We start from the raw sequence: 23,266 nt of genomic DNA on the forward strand, positions 1-23,266 counted from the left end.
TTTTTAGTATGCTGTACAAAGCTAAGATGTAAGCTGAAAGGACATACAGCTAATGTAAATTCTGTTGCATTTTCTGCAAATGGACTTCTTCTAGCTTCAGGGTAAGATATGTAACTATTTTTGTTAATACGAAGACGAAAATGAGAGTGTGAATGATGTAAATAGCCCATTATCTAACATTAATTTGTTGAAATGCATTACATTTGTAACTTACCTGAGTGTATTCCTGCAGTTTAACATAAATATGTGACCCGCTCTGGCGAAACCCGCTGTTTGTCGGCATTTCAAATTTCGCGCTAGTATCAAACAACGTAAAAATTGGTCATATCGGCCAAATCCGGATTTTTGCATATTATGAAAGAAGAAGTATTAAAGAACAATTGTACCAAATATGAATCTCCAAATCCAAATAAAAAGTCTAAAAAATACCATTTTAAAACACCCACCTAATATTCAGCCTGTTAACCTAACGATTTAAAGTCCCACGGGTAAGAAAACTTCGAATTATTGTTCATATTCTTTGAATCGTTATTCGAAAACGGCATGACAGTTTACAGAGTGCCATACACCAAATTAAAGCCAAGACATAGCTTAATCCAAATATGGCAGTTATAGGCAGGGCTAAACAAATTAACCAATAGTAAACCGATTTTTCCATGACATCATTTTAAAATCTGTCACTCAAGTCGTAAACTGAAACCGTCGTTCCTAACCACGTGGCAACAACATTCCGTTTTGATTGGTCAATACTCATTGTGTTCTCGATTACTGGAAAATCCAAAATGGAGGCTTACTCGGTGGGCATGGCCATGAGGCCGTTTTCGACATCAATGTTTATGGTACGACGCTTTGGATTTCAATTTCTTCATTAGTTTATGTTTACAACGCTATTGAATCAGTTATTAATGTTATTTGCTTAAAATGTCGAGTTCGAATGATTTGGGAGAAAATGGGATAGCCGCGATGTTGAATGATACCAGAGTTTGTGGAATGTATGTAGAAAACTTGGATGATGTTTTGACCGATTACTTTGCATTGCCCTCAGGGTATGATTCGGATAACGGTAAGTACTGTGATTAAAATAAGCATTAAAATCAAAATATACGTCAAATATACTTTTTATAGCCCATAATTCCTAGGCTAAGCTAACCTAACATTTTTATTTTTAACCCGATCGTTTCACTCAGTGAAAATAGGCCCGTCCGCCCTTCTTGGACCCGATCGTCTGTCACCCTAAAGCTAGGCCTAGGTTAGGTAGGCCTAACTAAAATATTTTCTTGGGCATACCGCAGTCAACTATTACTACGGTTTATGCTAGGCTTAGGCTACCTACTACGGCGTCTACGTACGAATAATAAAGCATGTTTATACTACTACTAGCACTAGGCCTAGCTAGACCTAACCTAGCTAGTAGTAGTAGCCTAGTAGGTTAGGCCTACACTTCTACTAGGCCTATTTAATTGTTCTCAATAGTTGGCGCATAAAAGACTTTAAACTACTACAGTAAAAACAAACTAAATAATTGTATATGCTTCTTTAGATAGATTCAGAAAATGTGAGTAGTGATGATGATTCTGTTGATCATGAAGATGAATCAATTGTCACTGGAAGTAGTGATGATGATCAGATGTCGGATGTAGAAAGTGAAGGACAAATGGATATCGAGGAGGACATTCCACCCGAAATTGTTGATGATGCTGAAAATGAATTTGAAGCAGCAAATAACATTGCCCAGAATCTTGATATTGTAGTGCCACAAGAGAAAGTAACTGTAACTGTATCATCTTCAATGGTCAAAAATGCATTAACCAGTTCACAGACGATGAGATGAATGAAATAAGGTAAGTTTTATTCAATCATTTTTTTTTACAGCAGAATAAATTAAAACTGAACTTGTGGGCATTAAAACATGTTATAATGATTATGAACCTCTATTAAATGCAATAATTCTTATTAAAATTACTTTTTTATTTCTTTGTTTGCCACACAGAAAAAAGACTGTACATAAGTAATAATATACAAAATAAATTATTAAAAATGGCAGGATTTTTATTTGCCAAAGTTACAGTTATTTTATTCTTATTTTCACATGTTAATTGTTTATTACATGGCTCCAACACCCACCCACCCAGATGCCCTGCTTTTCGTGAAGTTGTTATTTCAATTTCACATTGTTCGTAAACCAAGCATTGTTTTCATTGGGCTGGGCTCTACAAATCATTGTTTTTATTGGGCTGGGCTCTACAAAATTCTATATTCTATTGATCATCAAGTTGGTAAAACGTTCTTTAGAAAATGCCAGATGCCCTGCTTTTCGAGAATTGTTATTTCAATTTCACATTGTTCCTACACCAAGCATTGTTTTCATTGGGCTGGGTTCTACAAAATTCTATTGAACTTTCTTTTGAAATCACAAAATTCCATGTCTTTCCAGAAGTTATTTTAATTTCACATTGTTCCTCTGAACATTCTTTTCGTTGGGTTGGGCTCTCTCAATTTCTTTACCCTGTCTGCTTCTTCCATTGTTGTTTATGAGAAGGAAATTGATTGATTTAATTTTTATTTTTAGATACACAATTCAAGAGTTGAGTGAATTTGAAAAAGATTTAATGCTGTTGGGAATAATTTCTTCGTCCATTAACAACGGTGATATGACAGCCAGAAAAAAGAAAACACAAACACAAAGAAAGCAGAGCAGAATTAGAAGCTTTCACTATGGGCAGAAGAGAGTTTGTAGAGAGACAGTAGATTCAATAGCAACTGACAGCTCAAATGTAAATCATATCTAAAAGTGCCACGGTCGGTTATTATGATAATTATTAATCATTATTGTATTTTGTTTATAGGTGGCAGAAGAGGAAAGCATCTATTGAAGATGGAAAATGTGGAGGGGGTGGTTCGATTTATCGTGAATTTTGCGGCAGCTAATTGCATATTGTTACCCGGAAGAATCCCTGGTGTAAAGTCTGCTGAGGTTAAGCTGCTACCCACATCCATTACAAAGGCTGCTGTATGGCATATGTTTAAATAGGCGGTTCTAAGAGAGCAATGTGTTGCCCTGTCTACATTTCGTAAACTTTGGAAGGAACTTCTGCCTTACATCATCGTAGCACAACCTGCAACAGATCTGTGCTGGATTTGCCAAAAAAACAACAGTTTGATAACAAAGCAGGTATGTTTATTTTTGGAATTACTATTTTTTTTTTAGATTTTTGTTTGTTTAGTTTTGTGTTGTCACAATAGCCATTAAACTGTCATTATGCATGTCCAAATTGTGAAATATTCATTTGAAATGTAATGTATTCATTCATTATTATTTACAAAAAAAAAGTCTAATACAAAAATAATGTTGGGGGACCCCTGTATCCAGCACAATTACATACTAAGTGTTTAACAATTATTTTGTTTTTGTAGGTTAATGTTCCAGAAGCACAAAAAACAGAAGCTCTGAGGATCCAGGAGACTCACTTGGAACAGGCAAGGATAGAAAGGGAGTTTTATAACCAGTGTTGTCGACAATCAAAACTTATAGCAAAGGAGATGGACATCAAACAGCTGGGTCAGAATGTTCCGAACTCAAAACCGATAACATTTCATTACAGCTTTGACTTCGCGCAACAGGTACACTATCCAGCAAATCCGCTACAACCTGGCCCAATTTATTTCAAGACGCCAAGGAAATGCCACATCTTTGGTCTGACATCTGAAGGTTTGCCATCGCAAATTAATTATTTAATAGATGAGGGTGTGAGCTGTGGTAAAGGAGCAAACGTGGTAATTAGTTATCTGCATCACTTTTTTGAACATTACGGTGTTGGCGAACAACATGCTCACCTTCATGCTGACAATTGTTCCGGCCAAAACAAAAATAACGCATTTATACAGTACTTGGCATGGAGAGTTGAGAATGGCCTACATAAGACGATTAAGTATTCTTTTTTACCAGTTGGGCATACAAAATTTGGTCCCGATTGGTGCTTCGGACTTCTTAAGAGAACCTACAGAAGAACATTTGTCTCTTCCTTGGAAGACATTGTTGACGTCGTTGACAAATCAATAACTACTTCGATCAACCGAGCACAGCTTGTCGGAAATGAATCCGGTGATTATTATTATTATTATTCTTTATTTCATATAAAACATCAAAAACATTAAACACCACCATGCCACAAGTTACCACTAGTGGCCAAAGGCCAGATTGTGGGTAACTTTTACATGCATGTACCTAGACCAATAAAAATATACAAAATTTGAAACATACAAAATAATAAATTATACAAAAATGAGTGAAGATCAGGCGTTAAGCAGGCGGATAAAATAAGGGATTGGACTGTTACTGAAACGGGCGGTTCTGGATGGTAATTGTGAAATGTTTTTACTATTACGAACCTCCCATGACTTTCAAACCGTGTCACCGGTAAATAATCAGCAGAATGAACAGTCTCAGATATTCCCTTGGCAAATTTGAGACTGTGACTCTGTGAGCTATTCTCCTATCAGTGAGGGATGAGATGTTACAGACCTTTAGAGCTTTGTCATACGAACTAAAATCCCTTCCCAATATGGTACGGCATGCTCTGCGTTGGACAGATTCTATAGAGTTGCTAAGCGATTTGGTTAAGCCAGGGTGCCATACGACATCGGCATATTCAAGGAAGGGTCTAATGTACCCACAGTAGACAGAGTGATGTGTTTATTAAAGTTTATGACTGGGTAAGTCATCTGTCCAGACATTACCGAAAGTTTCCTGGCATCAAGTCGTACCAACACTTTGTGTTTGATGCAGAAACACCTGGTATTGTTTCGTACAAAGTATTATCTCACAGTGAAGAAAACACATACGATTTTCGCAGGTCAACACCACCATCTAGTCTCCCTCCAGTAATTAAGCCAGCAGGCCTCGACGATGCTCGAAAACAATATCTATTTCAGAGTATCCAGGAATTCTGTAGGGAAGACACAGTAGATATAGTATACCCAAACCCAGATCTCTAAATACAACTTGTGTAGTAGTAATAGTGCAATTTAAAAAAAAGAACATTTACAGTATTTATTATACCATTTTCTAATTTATTTATGTGTAAAGTTAAATTTAAAAGCAATTACTGCATTTGTTTTTCTAATCAAAGTAATGATTGTTTATATCCATTATTCAGCTAACAATAGAATCTTTACTACTACCACTACATGTAAAGTACCAGTACATTTGAGTTCTAAATGTTGAAAAAGTGGGTTGTTTTCATTTGTTTATAACTTGAATAAAAATAAATGAATTTTAATAATTTTTTCTGTACTTATTGGTTGTTGTGTGGTCTATGAGTGTGCCAAATTACAGCTGTATAGCTACATTACTTAATATCGTTGCTAAGGAGTTAGTGTGAGCATGTTGTTTACTGCTGGTGTACTTAACAGGAAGTCGATCATGAATCTTTAAAAGCTGTTTTCTCAAAACCTACTTGACTTATATGCAATCATTTAAATTCCAATAACTTGGCTAATACTTATCCAATTTTAACCAGATAAAAAATATTGTGAAGATTGTAGAATCAAAAAACACAAAAAACGTGTGACATTCATTATGTGTACAAGCCCCTTCGAACGGGTTGAAATTTACCAGTTATTCCCGCTGTGAAGTCGCGTGCGGTAATTAAATTTTGCCTCTAGCTATTTAACAAACGAGGTCCAAATTTAGAGGTAAATTCAGCCTACGGGCGTATAATAAATCTCCGATCAGCCTACGGCGTGTAATTAATCTCCGATAACAAGGTTCGTGTTTGAGGCGGTGTTGTCCTTGTTGGTGCAGGGCTAGAACGTTGATCGTCAATATTGTGGTCTAAATCGTTGTTCAGGGTAGGCTCAAAATCATCGTCAAGTAACATACAAATAGTCGTAAGGAATAGGCATATCTCGACAGGATTTTCGGCTTCAAAGGGCATAAGGGTGGTCGTAAGAAAACAAGTTGTAGTTGGTAAAAATATTTAATAACATCGAACGCCTTTTTCACGAAACGGAAGACATCTTCGATCGATGACAATGACAAACAATGCCGTGCAACGAAGCGTAACCAACAGAAATAACATAGCGTTAACTTTTGTCAGAGGTAACATAATTTGTTAACAACTTAAAAACAACAATAAATAATTTTCAGCAAAATATTTGACAATAATAATAATAATCTTTAAAAAAAAAGGAAACTAGATTGGAACTCGTCACTTCGATGAGTTTGGGTTATCCGCGGAAATGCAACATGCACATACGTGAAACTATTATGAACGTCAAAAATTATTATGCCATCCTATGATATGAATTAAATAGGTTTACAGTGCTGAATTGTACCTATATCATTGCGGTATTATAACAGTATTTACAGAACACGCTGTATATGTTATATACAGTGTAGCATAGATGAAATTATGAGACCCATCTTTCAATCTAATTTTTAGCATGGTCAAAATGAAACACGTAGATAGCAATTTTGGAAGGAAATTATCTGAGCAACAACATATCAATGTGTTGAAGAAATTAGGATACATGGAATATGGAAGCGCGCTCTTTTAAATGTCATGAACTAAATTTAATAAATATGAAATTACGACTTTTAAAATTGAACTGGCCATATGATGACATCACAACATCCGATGCGCATAATTTGTACATGAATTCGTATCTACAATTCAACAGCTTCCAGAAAACGTTTTAATCATGAGTATCACTTTTCATTCTGAGGAGCTATAACAAATTGAAATTTATTGGAATGATGAAAATAAGTGACCAAAGTTGCATAATTTTGAAATTTTTTTGAGTTTTTTCATCAAAAACGCACGCAAATTGTCCAGTTCGAAGTGCTTGTATGACGTGATTTTAAGTATTATTTGGAGATACACACGCAACAAAATTCGTGAAAAGAAAGAAGAATAAGATAGAAAAAAAAAAAAGATTAGTGACAATAACAAGGGGTTATTTGCCAAGTGCGGATAACCAATTACAAAAAATCAAACAACATCTCAAACTGGGTTTGATCATGATCAGGTCTGTCATTATTGTATGACATTGTTTGGTTGAATACATAGTATTATACACTAAGTAAGGTTTCACTTTCAAGTGCATTGTGTGCGTTTCAAAATTGGTGTGAATGTCTAATTTTGCACCATATAAATAATAATAGATTTTAAAAAGAGTAGGTTTATGATAGAATAGAAACTGTTAGTTTGACAATTTAGATTTTGAATCTGAGGATTGACTGACCAATCTTTGCAAAATTAATTTTTAAAAGTTTTATAATTTAGAAAAAATTTTATTTATTTATTTTTTATTTATTTCCTATTTTTCATTTCATAAAACAATATAAATTACTTTACTTGGTTACATTACAAATTAATACAAAATGAAAATGAAAATAAAATAACCTTTTAAAGTTACAAAACATATATGGCTATTTTCATGGAAAAAATTTCAAAACCGATTTTATTTAAACAAAAAAAAGAACTATAAAAGTCTAACTATTTTTAAAAACTTTTCAATTTCTATATCTCTCATATACCGATTTCAAGTGATTTATGTGAGGTTTTTGTCCGTTAACTTTGCAGTTATAAATATACAGTTTTGCAATCAGTATTATGTTATTAATTGCATGATTATTTTTATTATTTTCAATACCAAAACATATCCTTTTGTTATCTAAAGTCACTTTTTGGTTATCCGCAACGAAGTTGCAGGATAACCCTTGTGATTGTCAATCTTAGTTATCTGCACTCGGCGGCTAACTCTTCGTAATCGTCTTGTTTCTTTTTCTTTATTTAATATTAGTTATAATTTCGGCGGATAACTCCTTGTTTTTGTGTTGGATCATCTTTTTTTTTCTGTATTATTAGTTATCCGCTTAGTAAGTAGATAAGTCCTTGTAACTCTCCTGTTTCATCATATTTTTTTCCTGTATTATGCTTCTTTCCTTCTGTCATTTTTGTGCGTTATGTTTCTCTAATACATGTAAACAGAACATATCGTAACTTTGTCAACATATCGACATTTACATGAAGTTATACACCTCCTATTTTTTAATGACGTCAGAGTTGCGCAACATGACTTACGCGCTAGGTATGATCTGTGCGTGCGTGCAACGCCAGCAAAATTGAAAATTTTGAAATGCCCAAAATGTCCGGAAACGTATAAAAAATTGATTAGAAATTAATTTTGCACACTTTTAGATTTTAAATGCGTGTGCACGCATTTTTAATCCACAGAAAGTTGAATCTTCATATGAATTAAATTTTCACCAAGTGTCTATACAAAACAACTTTTGGTTTTTAATCTATGATCAATCATTTCAATTCACAAAATCGCGCGCAAGTCATGTTGCGCAACTCTGACATTTTTTTAAAATAAGAAGTGCACAACTTCACGTCGATATGTTGATAAAGTTATAAAATGTTATGTTTACATGTTTTAGAGAAACGCTACTCACAAAAAAAGAAGAAAGAAAGAATAACTAGATATGATGACAAGCGCCACCTTCACGCCATATGTTGTAATGTTGCATACAGAAAAGATTATGACCGCAAGAATATGTTGCTATTATTGAATTCTGTCAAATACGTATGCGCTCTTTTAAATGTGATGAACTATGAAGTCAAAGATGAAAATCAACTTTTTTTATTCAACTGGCCATATAATTTAAATTGTTATGGTTTTCGATCTATGTTAAATACGCGAAATTTAGAAAATCACGCGTAACTTACGCTTACTTAAGTCATATAACGAAGTTTCTTGCACATCTACAGCTACAGGTCAATCTTATGACAAAGTTCTACAATCTTATGTTGGCCAGAATTAGGGATTCGTGGAAACAAAGAAGAATATAGAGAAAAAAAAAAGAGTGACAATAACAAGTGGTTATCCGCCAAGTGCGAATAACCAATAAAACCATCATTAAAAGGAAGTTCATCAAATGTAATTTGAAAGAGGGTGCAGGGCGCTTTAAAAAAAATTAAGAAATAAGAAAAATACTCATATAAAAAATGATCTCATTGCCGATATGAATAGAAGTACCTGCGTGTTACAAAAACACGTGTAAGTACCACATTTTAGTAAATCGAAGACGTATGTCTACGTTCCAACATTTGGCCATAGAAAAAATGATCGCACATATCGTTTTTGTCCATGATTTGCGTTTAAAAAAAAAGGGAAATTCCCCGGTCAGCGAAAACACGTAGCAGTTGTAGATATCGAAATAGCTGCCAAAGACGCAGGGATTGAGGCGCAGCTACGAATTGGTTTCTGATATTGTCGCCTAATCAAATGCATACACTGAAGAAATCTACGCGTGATTCAACCATGGAGTCAGCATTATTTTATACCTCAAATGATTCAACCAAACAATCTTATTACACCTAATGAATGTCCTCGCATATCGGACAGGTTTATTGAATTTTGACGCACGAACGAACATACGCGCCCACGTACGTGCATCATCATTATTGGGCCTACAATTTGTTCCTATTAATTATCCAAATGTTCATTGTAATCATTAATAATAGTATGAATGCTTATTAATCAATTGTTTGTTATGCGCAATTTGAAATTTTATTAAACGTAAATAAAGGAAAGTTGGTGAAATCATTCTTATTTTTTTTTGCTAAACGTATTGTCTAAATATTAATATTCATTAAAAGTCAGAATTATTCATAGGTAATAAAATGTGAAGAAATATTATTTTATTAATTCCCTTCCTTTAAACTTTTTGCGTTCCATACTTTAACGGGGCCGAGTTGACCGATTATTTTTTGGCCGAGTTGACGTGAGGCCGAGTTGACTTGAGGCCGAGTTGACTTGGGGCCGACTTGACTTGGGGCCGACTTGACTTTGGCCGAGACGGTTTAGGGCCGACTTGGATCGAAATCTTGAAAGAAGCAACAATGACAAAACTAATTTCTTACCTGATTTTGATTATTATTTACACAATTTGCATGAAAATCTAAGAAAGAACTAGAATTTAATTCGTCACTTTGACGAATTATAGGTGATGATTTTTATAATTTTATTGACATTAATATTGTTTAAACATGCACGTATGTTAACATGCAATCGGAAAATGTTGATGTATGTCATCCTATTATACGCTTGTGCTGAGTTGTGTTGTGCCTATTATATGACATACATTATGTACAGTATATTCTTTAAATCTTTGTACGAGCTATGCGCACAAGTGCGTGCACAAAACGCAAACAATTGTGAAATACTCAAATTGACCTGAAATGTACGCGAAAATGATTAGAAATTAATTTTGTGCATTTTGAAATTTCAAATATGCGTACTCGCGTAATTTTTTGCGTAGCACGCCTTTTTTATCATGTTAAAAGTTGCTCCATATTATGAAATAAACTTTCGTAAAGTTTCATTGAAAAATAATTTTTTGCTAAATATTTATGAGCAACCAACAAATTTCATAAAATCGCGCGTAACTTAAGCTGCGCGATTCTAAAGTCATATAACAAAGTTTCTTGCACATCTACAGTTAGAGGTCAATCTTCTGACAAAGTTATACAATCTTATGTTAACAAGAATTAGAGATACTCTGCGAACAAAATTCATGGAAAGAAAGAAGTATAAGATCCTGACAATAACAAGGGGTTATCCTCCAAGTGCGGATAACCAATAATGAATATGACTCTTAAAATGTTATGTTAAAATGTTACGTTGATTTAAAATCATTTGTCATAACACAGTTGCATTTATTATGGCTACACTATTCATTTTTGGGCAATAAACTACTATAAAGTTTATACAACTTTTTATGGAGTGGTAATAAAAAAAAAAGAAAAAATTAAAAGAAAAACTCTGATGCAAAACATTGGAAAGGGTGGGGTTAACATGATTGACATTAATTCTATGATTGAATCTTTAAAGTTAGGTTCGGTAAAACGTTCACTAAGCCTGGTCCCAGTAAAGTGGAAATGTATCCCAATTGAATATACATTAAGTATGACAGAAGCAAACTTTGAGAAGCATGCACTCAAATATGTAAATGAATTCTATAAAAATATGTCTGTATACGGTTTAATAATATTTATGCAAAAACCCTAAATGTATATATGAAATCAAAACTCAGAGGTTATGGGAAAATATGTATATCATGCATAACAAAAAATCACTATTCTGTAAATCTTGATTGAATTCAAGTATTAAAACAGTAGGAGATATTATGGATAAGTCTAGAGATTTAAGAATATTAATGAAATAACTCCACAATTGTGGGTGATCTTTATTTCATCTGTGGGTGATCTGTTTTCACATTTGTGGTTGTTTTGCACATTTGATCAGGGGCAGATTTTCAGGGGAGAAACCCCCCCCCCCCCCCATTTATATTTGTAAAAAAAAAGAAAAAGAAAGTTTTTTTAAAAAAGGAGTAAAAAGTCACAGACTACAGTAATTCCTAGTATGTCAATATTAATTTGAAACTGATAAGTACATTAACAATAAGGGTCACAGTCACAGATCTAGGGGATGAATAGTGTGGGTAGCCACCCCCTTTAATTCTAAAAAAAAAAAAAAAGATGCAACCAACCCGCGACCATCGCTAGACGTGGATTCGACGCACCTGACTCTTTTAATTAAGAAGAGTAGGCTAGAACTAGGGTTAGCATTATAGTTGTGTAAATAGGCCTACATAGTGAAAGAGTTAAGAGTTTAATTACTATTATGAATTCAAGAGTTTAAAAAGAAAACATGATTTAAAATCTGTGGGAAATACCCACAAGTTATTTTCAAAACACACGCACTCCTACTACCATCGTCACGTTGTCTAGCTTGCTCCTCGTGTGAATGTTAACATCATGACTCTCCAAAAATACACCAATTTCCATTTCAGTTAATTACCGCCCTGGTCCGTGTGTGCAAGAGTTAGCGTGGTATATTTACACCCCTGTACAGAGTGGAGTGTAATATCGTGAATTTTTTTCTTGCGTATGAAGGTTTTTTATATAAATATTGGTATGCAGTATAAACGATAGAAATAAACTAGAAATATGGTGTTATATTTTATTATTTCATAGGCATAAAATAAACATGAAATGTCTTGTATGTACACAGTCGAAAAAAGTGTGTGGCGTATTTGGCGTTTTATTGATTTGTGTTATAGACACAGCGATTACTGCAATTTTGGGAGTACCGCATTACCAAATGTTCATTTCGTTTGAACTGTTTTTGGATCAAAGTTTCCTACAGTATTTAGGAAGGATTTAATTTGGTTATCCGCAACAAAGTTTCAGGATAACCTCTTGTGATTGTACGAAATCATCAACTTTTTATTTAGCTTCTTTCTTTCTGTATGATTTTTGTGGAACGCTTTTCTCTAAAACTTGCAAACATAACATTTTGTAACTTTCTCAACATATCGTCATGCACATGAAGATGTGCTGCGAAGCTTTTCATGACGTTTACAATTTGCTAACGTGACTTACGCGTGATTTAACGATTTCCTCGTATTTAACATAGGTCGAAAACCAAATAACATTTCAAATTGAAACTTTCCAAAAGTTTAATTTATATCATGCGCTAACTTTCTGTTGAAAAAAAATTGCGTGTTTTACACAAAGTTACGCGCGCACGCACATTTAAAATTTCAAAATGTGCAAAATTCATTTCTAATCAACTTTCTACGCGTTTCATGTCGTTTTAAGCATGTAAAAAATTCCCACACGTGCGCAAATTTTTACGTGTGCGGTGTGCACGTAGCATTGAAATATATTTTTTTCGCGTGATTTATGTTTTTCCAGCCTTTTCTAGTAATTTTACCAAATTTTAAACAATTGTGACTTAAAGTTACGTACGTCATACAAGCACGTCGAATTGTACAATTTGCGCGCGTTTTTGATGAAAAAGTTAAAAAATCCGTTAAAAATATGCCTTTTTTTAAACAGTCGTAATTTCTAAACTACACGGTCAACTTTTTGTGGATGACATATTTTGGAAGTTGATGAGTTGTAGATATCGGATCAGGTATTAATATGGCTAACCGGACATTGTGACGTCATCGTATGACCACACGAATATAAAATTTAGGATTTTTGTATCTTTCGTCATAGCTCATCACATTGAATAGAGCGCATCTCCACTTATTCGTTTTCCATTTTCACCCCGATTTTGATATTGTCTAGATCAATCAACTGTCTTTCGCATGAGTTAGAAATATTTTAATTTTTTTGACGTCATCATGCCTAAAAATTTAAATTATGTGTGGCATTAATTTCACCTTTACAGTAAATTTTAATCTGTTATAGCTCATAAGAATAAAATGTGATAATCACGATTAAAACGTTTTATGGAAGCTATTGGATTGTAGATACGAAATCATGTGAAGATTTTGGCAATCGGATTTTTTGACGTCATCATATGGCCAGTTAAATGAAAAAAGTCGTATTTTCATCTTTTGCGTCATAATTCATTACATTTAAAAGAGCGCGCATCAATATTTCACGTATTCAAATTTCTTCTTCTAAAACCGTCAACATGTTAAAAATTGCAATAAATACCGGGTCCCGTAATTTCACCTATTCTACACTGTATGTGATATGGATACAGATTATACTGTGTATACTATATATGAATCGAAATAATAGAATTCAACATATCATATTCTTCAGTTCAGGTCATAATGCCAACGTGAACACTTCCTTTTGTCCTCAACCTATCCCCTTAATGTTAAAAGGTACGTCGTTACACGTTCATTTTGCACCACTTGCGCGGCGGATAACCAAACTCGTCAAAGTGACGAGTTACATGTCTAGTTAAATTTAAATTATGTAACAGTTGTTATTAAATGTGATGTTCTAGCCTATTAAACAGTGTGCAAGCATCTATTTTTTCAACAAATTTCGGGGCCAACCGCCCCCCCCCCCCCCCCCTTCTCAGATCCTAGATCCGTCACTGGGTCATTAACCATCAAATATGAATGTACGACATCGGGCAATATGTGTCTGTAAATTTTTAAGAGTTGCGAATGAATTGCCTATTTTCACCTAAAAAATAAACGCATTTTGGTCCCTGGATGTAACATGATATTGACGCATGTATCGTACACATACAGCGAGCTTGGGCACGAACGACTCCCCACCCAGGTGTATAAAATGGGTACCCGGTTAGATCAAGACACAACTTTGCGCTGATTACTAGCTGCATTATGGGAGTATATGTTTCCATTCATGTTTGATCCAAAAAATTACCGGTGTAATAAGGCTATGTAAAGTGTCTTTGAAAATAATTACTCATGAAAATCGTGCTATAATGTGGTGTTATCATTATTATATATATGTGTAAGACAATTTCTACATTAGTGCTGAACAGGAAATTCTTTCAATTAAATCATTTGTGCAACTACAGTAAGTGCTATTCTGTTTTAAAAAAATTTTTCAGATCATTTGATAAAACAGTTATCCTTTGGAATCCGGTATGTATACTTTTTAGTTAAGATCTATCTAATTTGACAGTTTTAATTTTATATTTTCTTACATTTCACAATCATTTGTCCTCCAATTTTAGAGAAATCACATAGTCCTCTGTTTGGCTGATCTCTTTGTTATTGGTATTATGTTATTTCAACAGTAACAATACTTATAAAAAAATAAAAATGATTCAAAAATATAAAAATGGAAAATAAGGCACAGAAAGGAATTCAAGAATTCCACAACAAAGCCATACATGACTTTTAATTTTATAAAGGTGTTCTTTTTTGCAGCTTACAAGTGAGAGAATAAGTGTATTAGATGGACATTCTCGATATGTCACCTCCGTAGCTTTCTCCCTTGATGGAATGTATCTTGCAAGTGGCTCAAATGATCGAACGGTTCGGATATGGAACATTTCTCACAATCAAGGTAATTACCGTAGTTCCTCAGGTATAATCCCACCTCGGGTATAATCCCACCCCCGACTTTACGATCACATTCGTACACAAGCATATCCCCGAGCAAAATCCCAGTGTATAATTTAACATTAGGATAGAGGTGGGCTTAGCTAGGCAGACGTCGATTTTTTTTAAACAAATTCTCAACAAAATATAGAATTTTTTTCAATTCTGCTGACTTGAAACTCATCAAACATTGAAACTTATTGTTTGTGGGTATTTCATTTTTCATTTATTTTCATTTATTTTAATATATCCACAAATCACAGAAAAGAAAATGAATTGCTTGGGATTTACATAACACAATAAAAATTGCACAGATCAATATACAGTACATATAAAGACAAAAACAAATTTACCAATTAGATATAAAAAATATATGGTTGAAGAATTATCTTACAATGACTAATTGCTCGCTTCACTCGCGTACCATCTAGGTCGTGTCCACAGATGGTTCTCGAATACATTTCAAATGTATGTACCACAGGACTATAAATACATTGTTGTTTTCAGAAACGAATAAATAGACACGATGATTAATGTAGTCCTCTAAAATTAGCACCCTGGGAATTAGGCCTACTTCCGAAGGAGAAACTTGTCTTAAAAATGAGTCCAAATTTTTTATTTGAACTCATTTAAACAAACCCAATTTGTGTTTTGTATATAACATTAGAGTTGAGGGATGGGGAAGAGGATGGGAAGAACAATTTTTAAATATTCTTTATCCACTCATCAACGAAATATTGTTTTAAATGTTTTATAGACCTATCAATAATATACCACTAAACACAGTAAAACATTTACGATTTAATATTTTTTTTAAACTGTCCCTGTTATAGTCGATTGAAATAGTAAAGTACATGTAACTATACACCACTATGACGTTTATATTTTTTATAATTATTAATCAATACAAACGTTGAGAAGCAACTGTCAGTAATAAAGTTTTTATTTGTATATTATGTGATTATATATCCAGCAGTAGAACCTACCCACGATCACAGTAATAAATGTTCTTTGTATATATGTTTATATATCTAACAGTAACCACATTCACAGTAAGAAAATTTCGATTCAAATGGTGACTAAAAATGGTTAATACATATTTACAATATTGTCAAAGTATTGCAATACTATATCTCAGTTTTAAGTTTATTCTCCAAGGGCCCATAAATTTACCTACTTGTGTTAAACCAAGGGCTCATAAATTTACCTACAAACTGGGAGTCTGAGAGATTGGAATGTTCCATTCATCGCAATTCAATGCATTTGTATAATTAAATAAATTAAGAAATCTTTTAATTCACCCAAAAGACAAAATAAAAAAATGATGACAAATCTAGTGTAATATACCAAGTAAATTGCAACAACTGCGAAAAAGCGTATATAGGAGAAACAGCTAGAACCTTATCCACAAGGATAAAAGAACACAAAGCAGATATTAAAAACAATTATCGTAGGAGGAGATAGGAAAATGCGAAGCATCCTCGTATTATTGTGTGCAGGTATTTTTCAAGAGGACATCCATTAGACTGTGTATACCACGATCGGAAAACAACCCTATTTGGGGCAAATCTTTGAACCTAAATTCGTTTTAATTGTCAATAACTAATTATCTAACTCAATTTAATTAGTAAACAGGGTTACATCAGGTGGTTAAAATCTCGGTACAGATTTAACCAACTTTATATACCATTGAGTAAACATTCTAGAAATAACGCGCGATTTACCAAAATGTTGTCCTTACGTAAATTTATATATAGATTACGGTACGGATATGCACTTGTAAATATATATATATAAAAAAAAAAAAAAAAAACCCATTAACAATACATTAAAAACATTAAAATGGTATAAAAATTCACAAAAATATACAGGGGGCCAACAGATGTTGCATGCTGTTAAATCTTTATATATTATTACTATTATTTTTATTTAAATTTCTGGTAAGATATGGGATTGCACTATTTTGATAACGGCTGACTTTGGCTAATGTCGAAGGATTTCGAAGAACCATATTGTGAGCTGTGTTATTTCTATTGAACCACCATAAAAAGCGATCGTCTTTTGCGCAAGTTTTGGCAAGTTTAAGGCACAGCTTTGTTCTACGTTCAGATTAGGTTAGGAGGTTAATGTTATTCAGATAATCTATATATTATGGCCTAGAATGATTCGGAATGCTCTCTTCTGTATTTTCTCAATATAATTGCTCTGTTCGTTAGTTATACCTGAATGCCACACTTGTGCCGCATATTCAAGGGTAGATCTAATGTAGCCAGTATATCGCTACTAGATATTCAACAGGGACACTGAATTTTTTTAGACGACATAACATATGAAGTTTTCTGCTGCTTTTTAAGATGATTTCACTAATATTTTTATTCCATTAAAGGTTGCTTTGGACCCAGACACCTAAGATATTCACTTCAGTGACACATTCCAGTTGTCGGTCGTTAATTACAATGGGATCAATGACAGGAAGTACTTTTTGAAACGAGAAGTACATCATTTTACATTTATTAACATTAAGATTGAGCTTATTTTCATTGATAGGACAATCCAGAGGACAATTTCGGTGATAGGACAATCACATTGTGATCACTGGTGCCCATTGTTCAATAAATTTTTGACAGTTGTATTGACTTTTTAAATTGGTCACAATAAGATCAAGCACAGCATCTCCTCGGGTAGGTTCCTTGACTATTTGTTTTAGATTGTGAGATCGACAAATTGGCTCAACATTATTTCTGTTTAAATCACCTAAAATTATAAAGCCAGCATGAGGATGGACAAGTTTTAATGTGTCAATTGTCGTAATATGATCCATTAGTAGGGTTTGATGAGGTGAACTAGGAGGTATATAAACAGCACATATGATGATTGTCGAAACTGATCTTGGCAGTCATTTTGGCCTAGCAAAAATTTAATCATGAGTGCTTCATTCTCAATGTGAGGAGTTTGCCACGTTTCAGTGATGACAGCAATATCAATGTTATGTTGTCGGATAAGCACCTCAAGTTCATCCAGTCTGTAGACTAGTGACCTAGGGTTAGTCAGGAAGAAACACGGGAGAGCATGATGGAAAAGTTGTCTATTATTACCGGTATCTTCTAGGCATGAGTTAGTTCGAAGCGTAATATTTTTTAGCCAGCAGCTCCTCCTAGGCTTATATAAAGCGAGTTTTCTACGAGTAATAATTGAGGTTATAGGCCTATGTCTTCTTGTTCTTTAACTCCTCTGTGCGATTCAAGATGCCTAAACATTTTAAATGTCTGAACAAAATATCCGACAGTTCATAAATATTATTATTGTTATTTAATCTTGGTTTTCCATTAAAGATGTATTGTCCCTTGAAACACAAAAAAATGAAGGTCAAAATATTCTAAATTTAAATTGGCCACATCAAAGTAATATTAAAGTTATTCACTTTAAGTCGAAAATTCGAGCTAAAAGCAACAAGTTTACGTAATTAACAGGTAAATTAGTTTAACTACATTTCGTCTGGAAAATCGTCGCGATCGAAAGTAAACAAGGATTTAAAACCACGAGTACGCATTATGCATATGCTAATTAGGATTGTTTACAACTCATCACGGTTGAGAAGGTATTTTCACACAGATCGTGAGGAAGTTTTATGATTATGCATACAGAGTAGCCAAACAAGCGCGTTTCATTATGGGGTATGTTTTGATCGAAAACTTTGACTGGAAGTCAGAGTTATTTTTTTAACAAAAAAACGTCTGTATTTCACTTAAATGATTTTTTTTCCGACAAATTTTTGGTGATAGTTAATAACTATTATGATACTTCAAAATGACCCACCTTTTTTCGAAATCTGTTATTTTTTATTTTTTTGGAATTAGTCAAAGGGACAATACATCTTTAATTATCATAGCAGGATTATCCCTAATAGTTCACTTTTAGCATACTGGGTACACATGTTCAAGCTCACGTGCTAGGCTAAACTTTTCTAATAGTAGTAGTAGGGCGAGATGCCACTTTTACCGGCCGGGCGTAACTCCTGTTTTCAATGGTCAGGTAGTGAAGAAGACATCGTTCAAAACAACTCTATTTGCAGAACCTTAATTGAAAAATTGAAAGGATTGTTTCAAACAGAGGTAGGATTAATAAAAAGTAATCATGCAGTGATGTTTGATGAGCTAAATAAAACAATCAAAGCCCTATTGATAAAGTAAAAGAAATTCTTACTAAAAAGCTCAATCTTACCCATGTCTTAATTGAAAATGCACACAGAATAGGAAAAGCGGAGGCCAATGAAAATCGCCTAGTCATTGTTAAGTTCATACAACAGCCGCACAAGCACGAAGTATTTAGGAATGTTAAAACACTAACAAAACTTGGTATGTATATCACGGATGACTTACCAGCAGCCGATGTTGCTACAAGGCAAAAATCCCAGGCCATTATCACGAAGGCTTACAAAGAAGGACATAAAACTGTTTTCATAATGGAAACTGGTACATAGACGGAAAAATGTATTCTACGTAAAATATAACAATTTTTTTGCATAGAACTTTTGGTTATGGTTCCCGGTTTGCTTATCAACTTAACGAAACGATCTTACTATATGAAACAGTACTTAAAAATAAGTTTAATTTATTGGATTAACTGAAATTTAGAACATTGATGATAAAGACTGTAATATTTAAGTGTTATATTTGAGTAGATTGTACAGCCAAACTAAATGTGACACTGGACACAAACATGGCGGTTCCTTGTGTGTTAATTTCGTTTCTAGGTAGCCTAGGTATCCAGACGTTTTTGTATAATACAGAATAATTGAGCATTAAAAATGCGTATGGCAATATATTACACCACTTCCCTCTAGATAAAAATAATATCATGAACTTTCTAATCTACATTAAATCTTTAACTTGTAATAACACATTCAATCTTAACCTTAAAGATCAAGTTTGTTGATAGGTTTTTGGAGAATGCTTTGGTCTAACATCATGTGCTTTGATCATCTGATCTGAATGCGTAACCCTTCTATAATTACTATCTTCAATCAAAACATCTTAAGTCCTTGGACCATTAACTTTAGTAACAGATCCTTTCAACCATTTGTCTTCCTTACATTTTGCCATTGGGTTTTTAACTCTTACAGGGTCACCCACTGCAAACTGCTTTTCAGTCGCAGTTTTTCCATCTTTATGCCTTTTTTGGTTTTGTTGTTTTAACTCTATTACCTCTGCTAAATTTGGATTTATGCAACTTAATTGTGTTCTAAATTTACGTTTTACCATGAGTTCAGCTGGACTGACTCCAGTAGTAGTGTGTGGTGTTGTTCTGTATCGAAATAGAAAGTTTGCTAGTCTATGTTTCATTGATTGATGAGCTTTCCCATCAATTACCTGTTTTAACAATGCTTCTTTAACTACTCTAACTGCCCTTTCGGCAGCACCATTACTCTGTTGATGATAAGGAGGACTAAGTGTGTGTTTTACATTATTTTGTTTTAAGAATTTGGAAAATTTATCAGATGTGAATTGCGGACCATTGTCCGATACAATTTCTTCTGGCAGACCATGCCCTGCAAAAATTAAACGCAATTCATCAATGGTCTTGTTAGCAGTAATTGTCCTCATATGTTTAACATCAATCCACTTAGAACGGCTATCAATAACAACTAAAAAGTTATCATCACCTTTTATGACAAAAATCAATATTTACTCTTTGAAATGGGCAGATTGGCCATTTCCATGGAATTAATGGAGCTGATTGAGGTGTACTTCTAACGCTCTGGCATGTAGTACACTCTCGAACTACCTGTTCTATATCAGTATCTAGTTTTGGCCACCAAACATAGGACCTAGCAATTGCCTTCATGGCACATACCCCTGGTTGTTCCCAGTGTAATTCATTTAATGTTTTGTCCCTAAGTGTGTTTGCTGTATGCTGTAGAAAGAAGCAATGCGAGGTTGGTCTGACACGATCTTCCAGGAATGAAACCATGCTGAACCGAAGTAATAACTGAACTTATATGTTTAAAAACCGCATCGTGAACAATTTGTTCAAACAATTTCGATAAAGTAGGCAACAGAGAAACAGGACGGTCATTTTCCATTGCCTTTTTGGAGCCACTTTGTGAATTGGTAAGACATTAGCAAATTTCCATGTTGATCGACAGCTGGAACATTTTGGAAATAGGATATGAAAGTGGACATGCGGCTGCTCTAAGAACAGTATTACTAATTTGATCATTACCAATGGCCTTATGAATATTAACATTACCAAGTGCTAATTCTACAGAATGTCGATCTATTAATAATGTTGACATATTATCAACTGAATAATCAGGAACATCAGGACATTCTTGCATTCCATGCAAAGAATTATCACTAAAAAAGAAATGAAGAAAAGTATTAAATAAAGATGCTTTGTCAGAGTCTGATTCAACAGAAATATTTCCCCGTGACATAACCGAAGGAAAATCACTAGACTTGTTTTTACATTTCAACCAACTCCAGAATCTCTTTTTATTCTAACCAATTTGTTTTGCAAGGGATTTAAGATAACTATTATATTTTCTTTTACAGAGGTTCTTAAATGAGCGTCGAGCAAAACTAAAATTACTTTTATTTTTAGTCAGACGATTGTTGTTTTTCTTCATAATTTTGAAGCACCTTTCTTTTTCATACAATACTTTACGTAGCTCTTCATCAAACCACGGAGGTAGTTTCCTTCTCTTTCTAACTTTAGGGTCAACGCCCTTGATAGCAGCAATTAAAAGATCATAAAATAATTCAACAGCATCGTTAATATTTCCATTAAAATTAATTAAATTCCATGGTACATAATTTAGTGTATTGCACAAATCATCCAGATTCATATTTTTAAAATTGTAGAATATTCTATCATTAAAATTGTTAAAATTATTATTGCACCTCGTATTAAACAAATGATAATCAATTCGTATTGATGAGTGATCAGAATCAAATATGTCATCAGCAGTGTAAACATTATCAGTTAGATTCTTGCTGCTAATAACCAAATCTAAAATTTTACACTGTAATGTTCACAACTGTCCAAGAGAATGTCAATTAAATGTTCACCCATAGAATTAGAAGGCGCTGAAGGATGATCTTGATCTCCCCAATGGACTTCAGGCAGGTTAAAATCGCCTAAAATAAGAATTTGACTGTTTTTATAGAGTAACATCGCAGATTCAGCAGAGGCAGTAAAACGACGAAGGACTTCAATAGATGTATTAGGCGGACGGTAAAACAAACCAATCAGGCTTTTACGACGTGCAAGTTTAACCTCTACCCACATAAATTCGGATGACTCCTTCTCCAACCGATCAACTCGATGACATTTGAGTTTGTTATTAACCAACAGGAGTATTCCGCCACCACGATTCCCAAGATCTGTCACGTCAGAATAGTGTGTAATTCTCAATTGATAACTCAGCGTCAAAAACATGACTATTCAACCAGGTCTCTGTCAGTGCTACGATGTCCAGATTCTTCTGAATTAATTGTGATGTGAGTTCCGAGCTGTACACATCTAGCTTGTTTTTCAGACTGCGAACATTTTGGTAATATATATGCAAGACGTCGGATGGTCCAGGATTGGGCTCAATATCCCCACTTAATAACAAAATACAAAATGTGGCCACATGATTTGAATAATATAAACGTGGGCTACAGTATTTGTTCCTTCTAGGCAATACATATCAGCTACCAAAACTGAAAGAGTTTAAATCACGAAACCAGACAACAATCTATTACGAGATTCTAAAACCAAGAAGCTAGGCCCAAAGTACCATGAGAAAAAGCTGACTTCAGCCCTGTAGCATGTTGTTGTTGTTATGCTACATCTCTCTCTCACCTGGCCTAGAAACTCCGGTAAATATTCCACATTTTGACTGTATAAATCAGTGCTGCTGGATACACCGTGTATTGTGCTGACATCCAAATGTAAAGTAATAGACGATTTAAGCAAAAATACAGCAGTGGTCAATAATAAAACATGATTTAATACGCAGTTACTGGAAAACATCATGCATACATTTATTTAGAAGTGTATAGTATTAATAATGTCAGTGACTTATTAATTTTCATTTATGTAATTTTACTTTTCTTCAGTTTACCCTTTCTCAGAAATGATATACATTCTAGTTTTAAGTCTTATTTATTTTAAAGGCCAAAACTCGATAGTGAAAGCTTTTTTTTTTTGTTTTTTGTCTTAAGTTTATGTATGTGAGAAAGAACAGAAAAGAAAGACAATAAAGATTATTATTGTTGTTTGTGAGAATGCATAACTATTGCTGATTTGTCTTGCTCTCCTCTTCTGGCATGTATACCTTTCCACATTCACATGGGATACAGTATACACCAGGTTGGC

General features: G+C 33.8%; 1 protein-coding gene and 1 pseudogene across 3 annotated transcripts in view; both read left to right on the forward strand.

Moving 5' to 3' along the window:
* Positions 1-23,266, forward strand: part of LOC144844733 (WD repeat, SAM and U-box domain-containing protein 1-like) — a 200,410-nt gene that overhangs the window by 126,990 nt on the left and 50,154 nt on the right. For both annotated transcript variants that reach the window (XM_078701781.1, XM_078701787.1), the window contains exons 5-7: positions 8-101; positions 14,407-14,440; positions 14,729-14,867. In XM_078701781.1, the coding sequence (XP_078557907.1) occupies positions 8-101; positions 14,407-14,440; positions 14,729-14,867 (267 nt within the window). The remainder of the gene's footprint in view (positions 1-7; positions 102-14,406; positions 14,441-14,728; positions 14,868-23,266) is intronic.
* LOC144852826 (uncharacterized) lies at positions 125-4,995 on the forward strand (annotated as a pseudogene). Its single transcript, XR_013614340.1, has 6 exons — positions 125-1,063; positions 1,545-1,841; positions 2,570-2,799; positions 2,847-3,172; positions 3,415-4,102; positions 4,685-4,995. The product of XR_013614340.1 is annotated as an uncharacterized LOC144852826 (transcript).

The sequence above is a fragment of the Antedon bifida genome, chromosome 1, assembly GCF_963402885.1.
Source record: "Antedon bifida chromosome 1, ecAntBifi1.1, whole genome shotgun sequence".
Lineage (NCBI taxonomy): Eukaryota > Metazoa > Echinodermata > Crinoidea > Comatulida > Antedonidae > Antedon > Antedon bifida.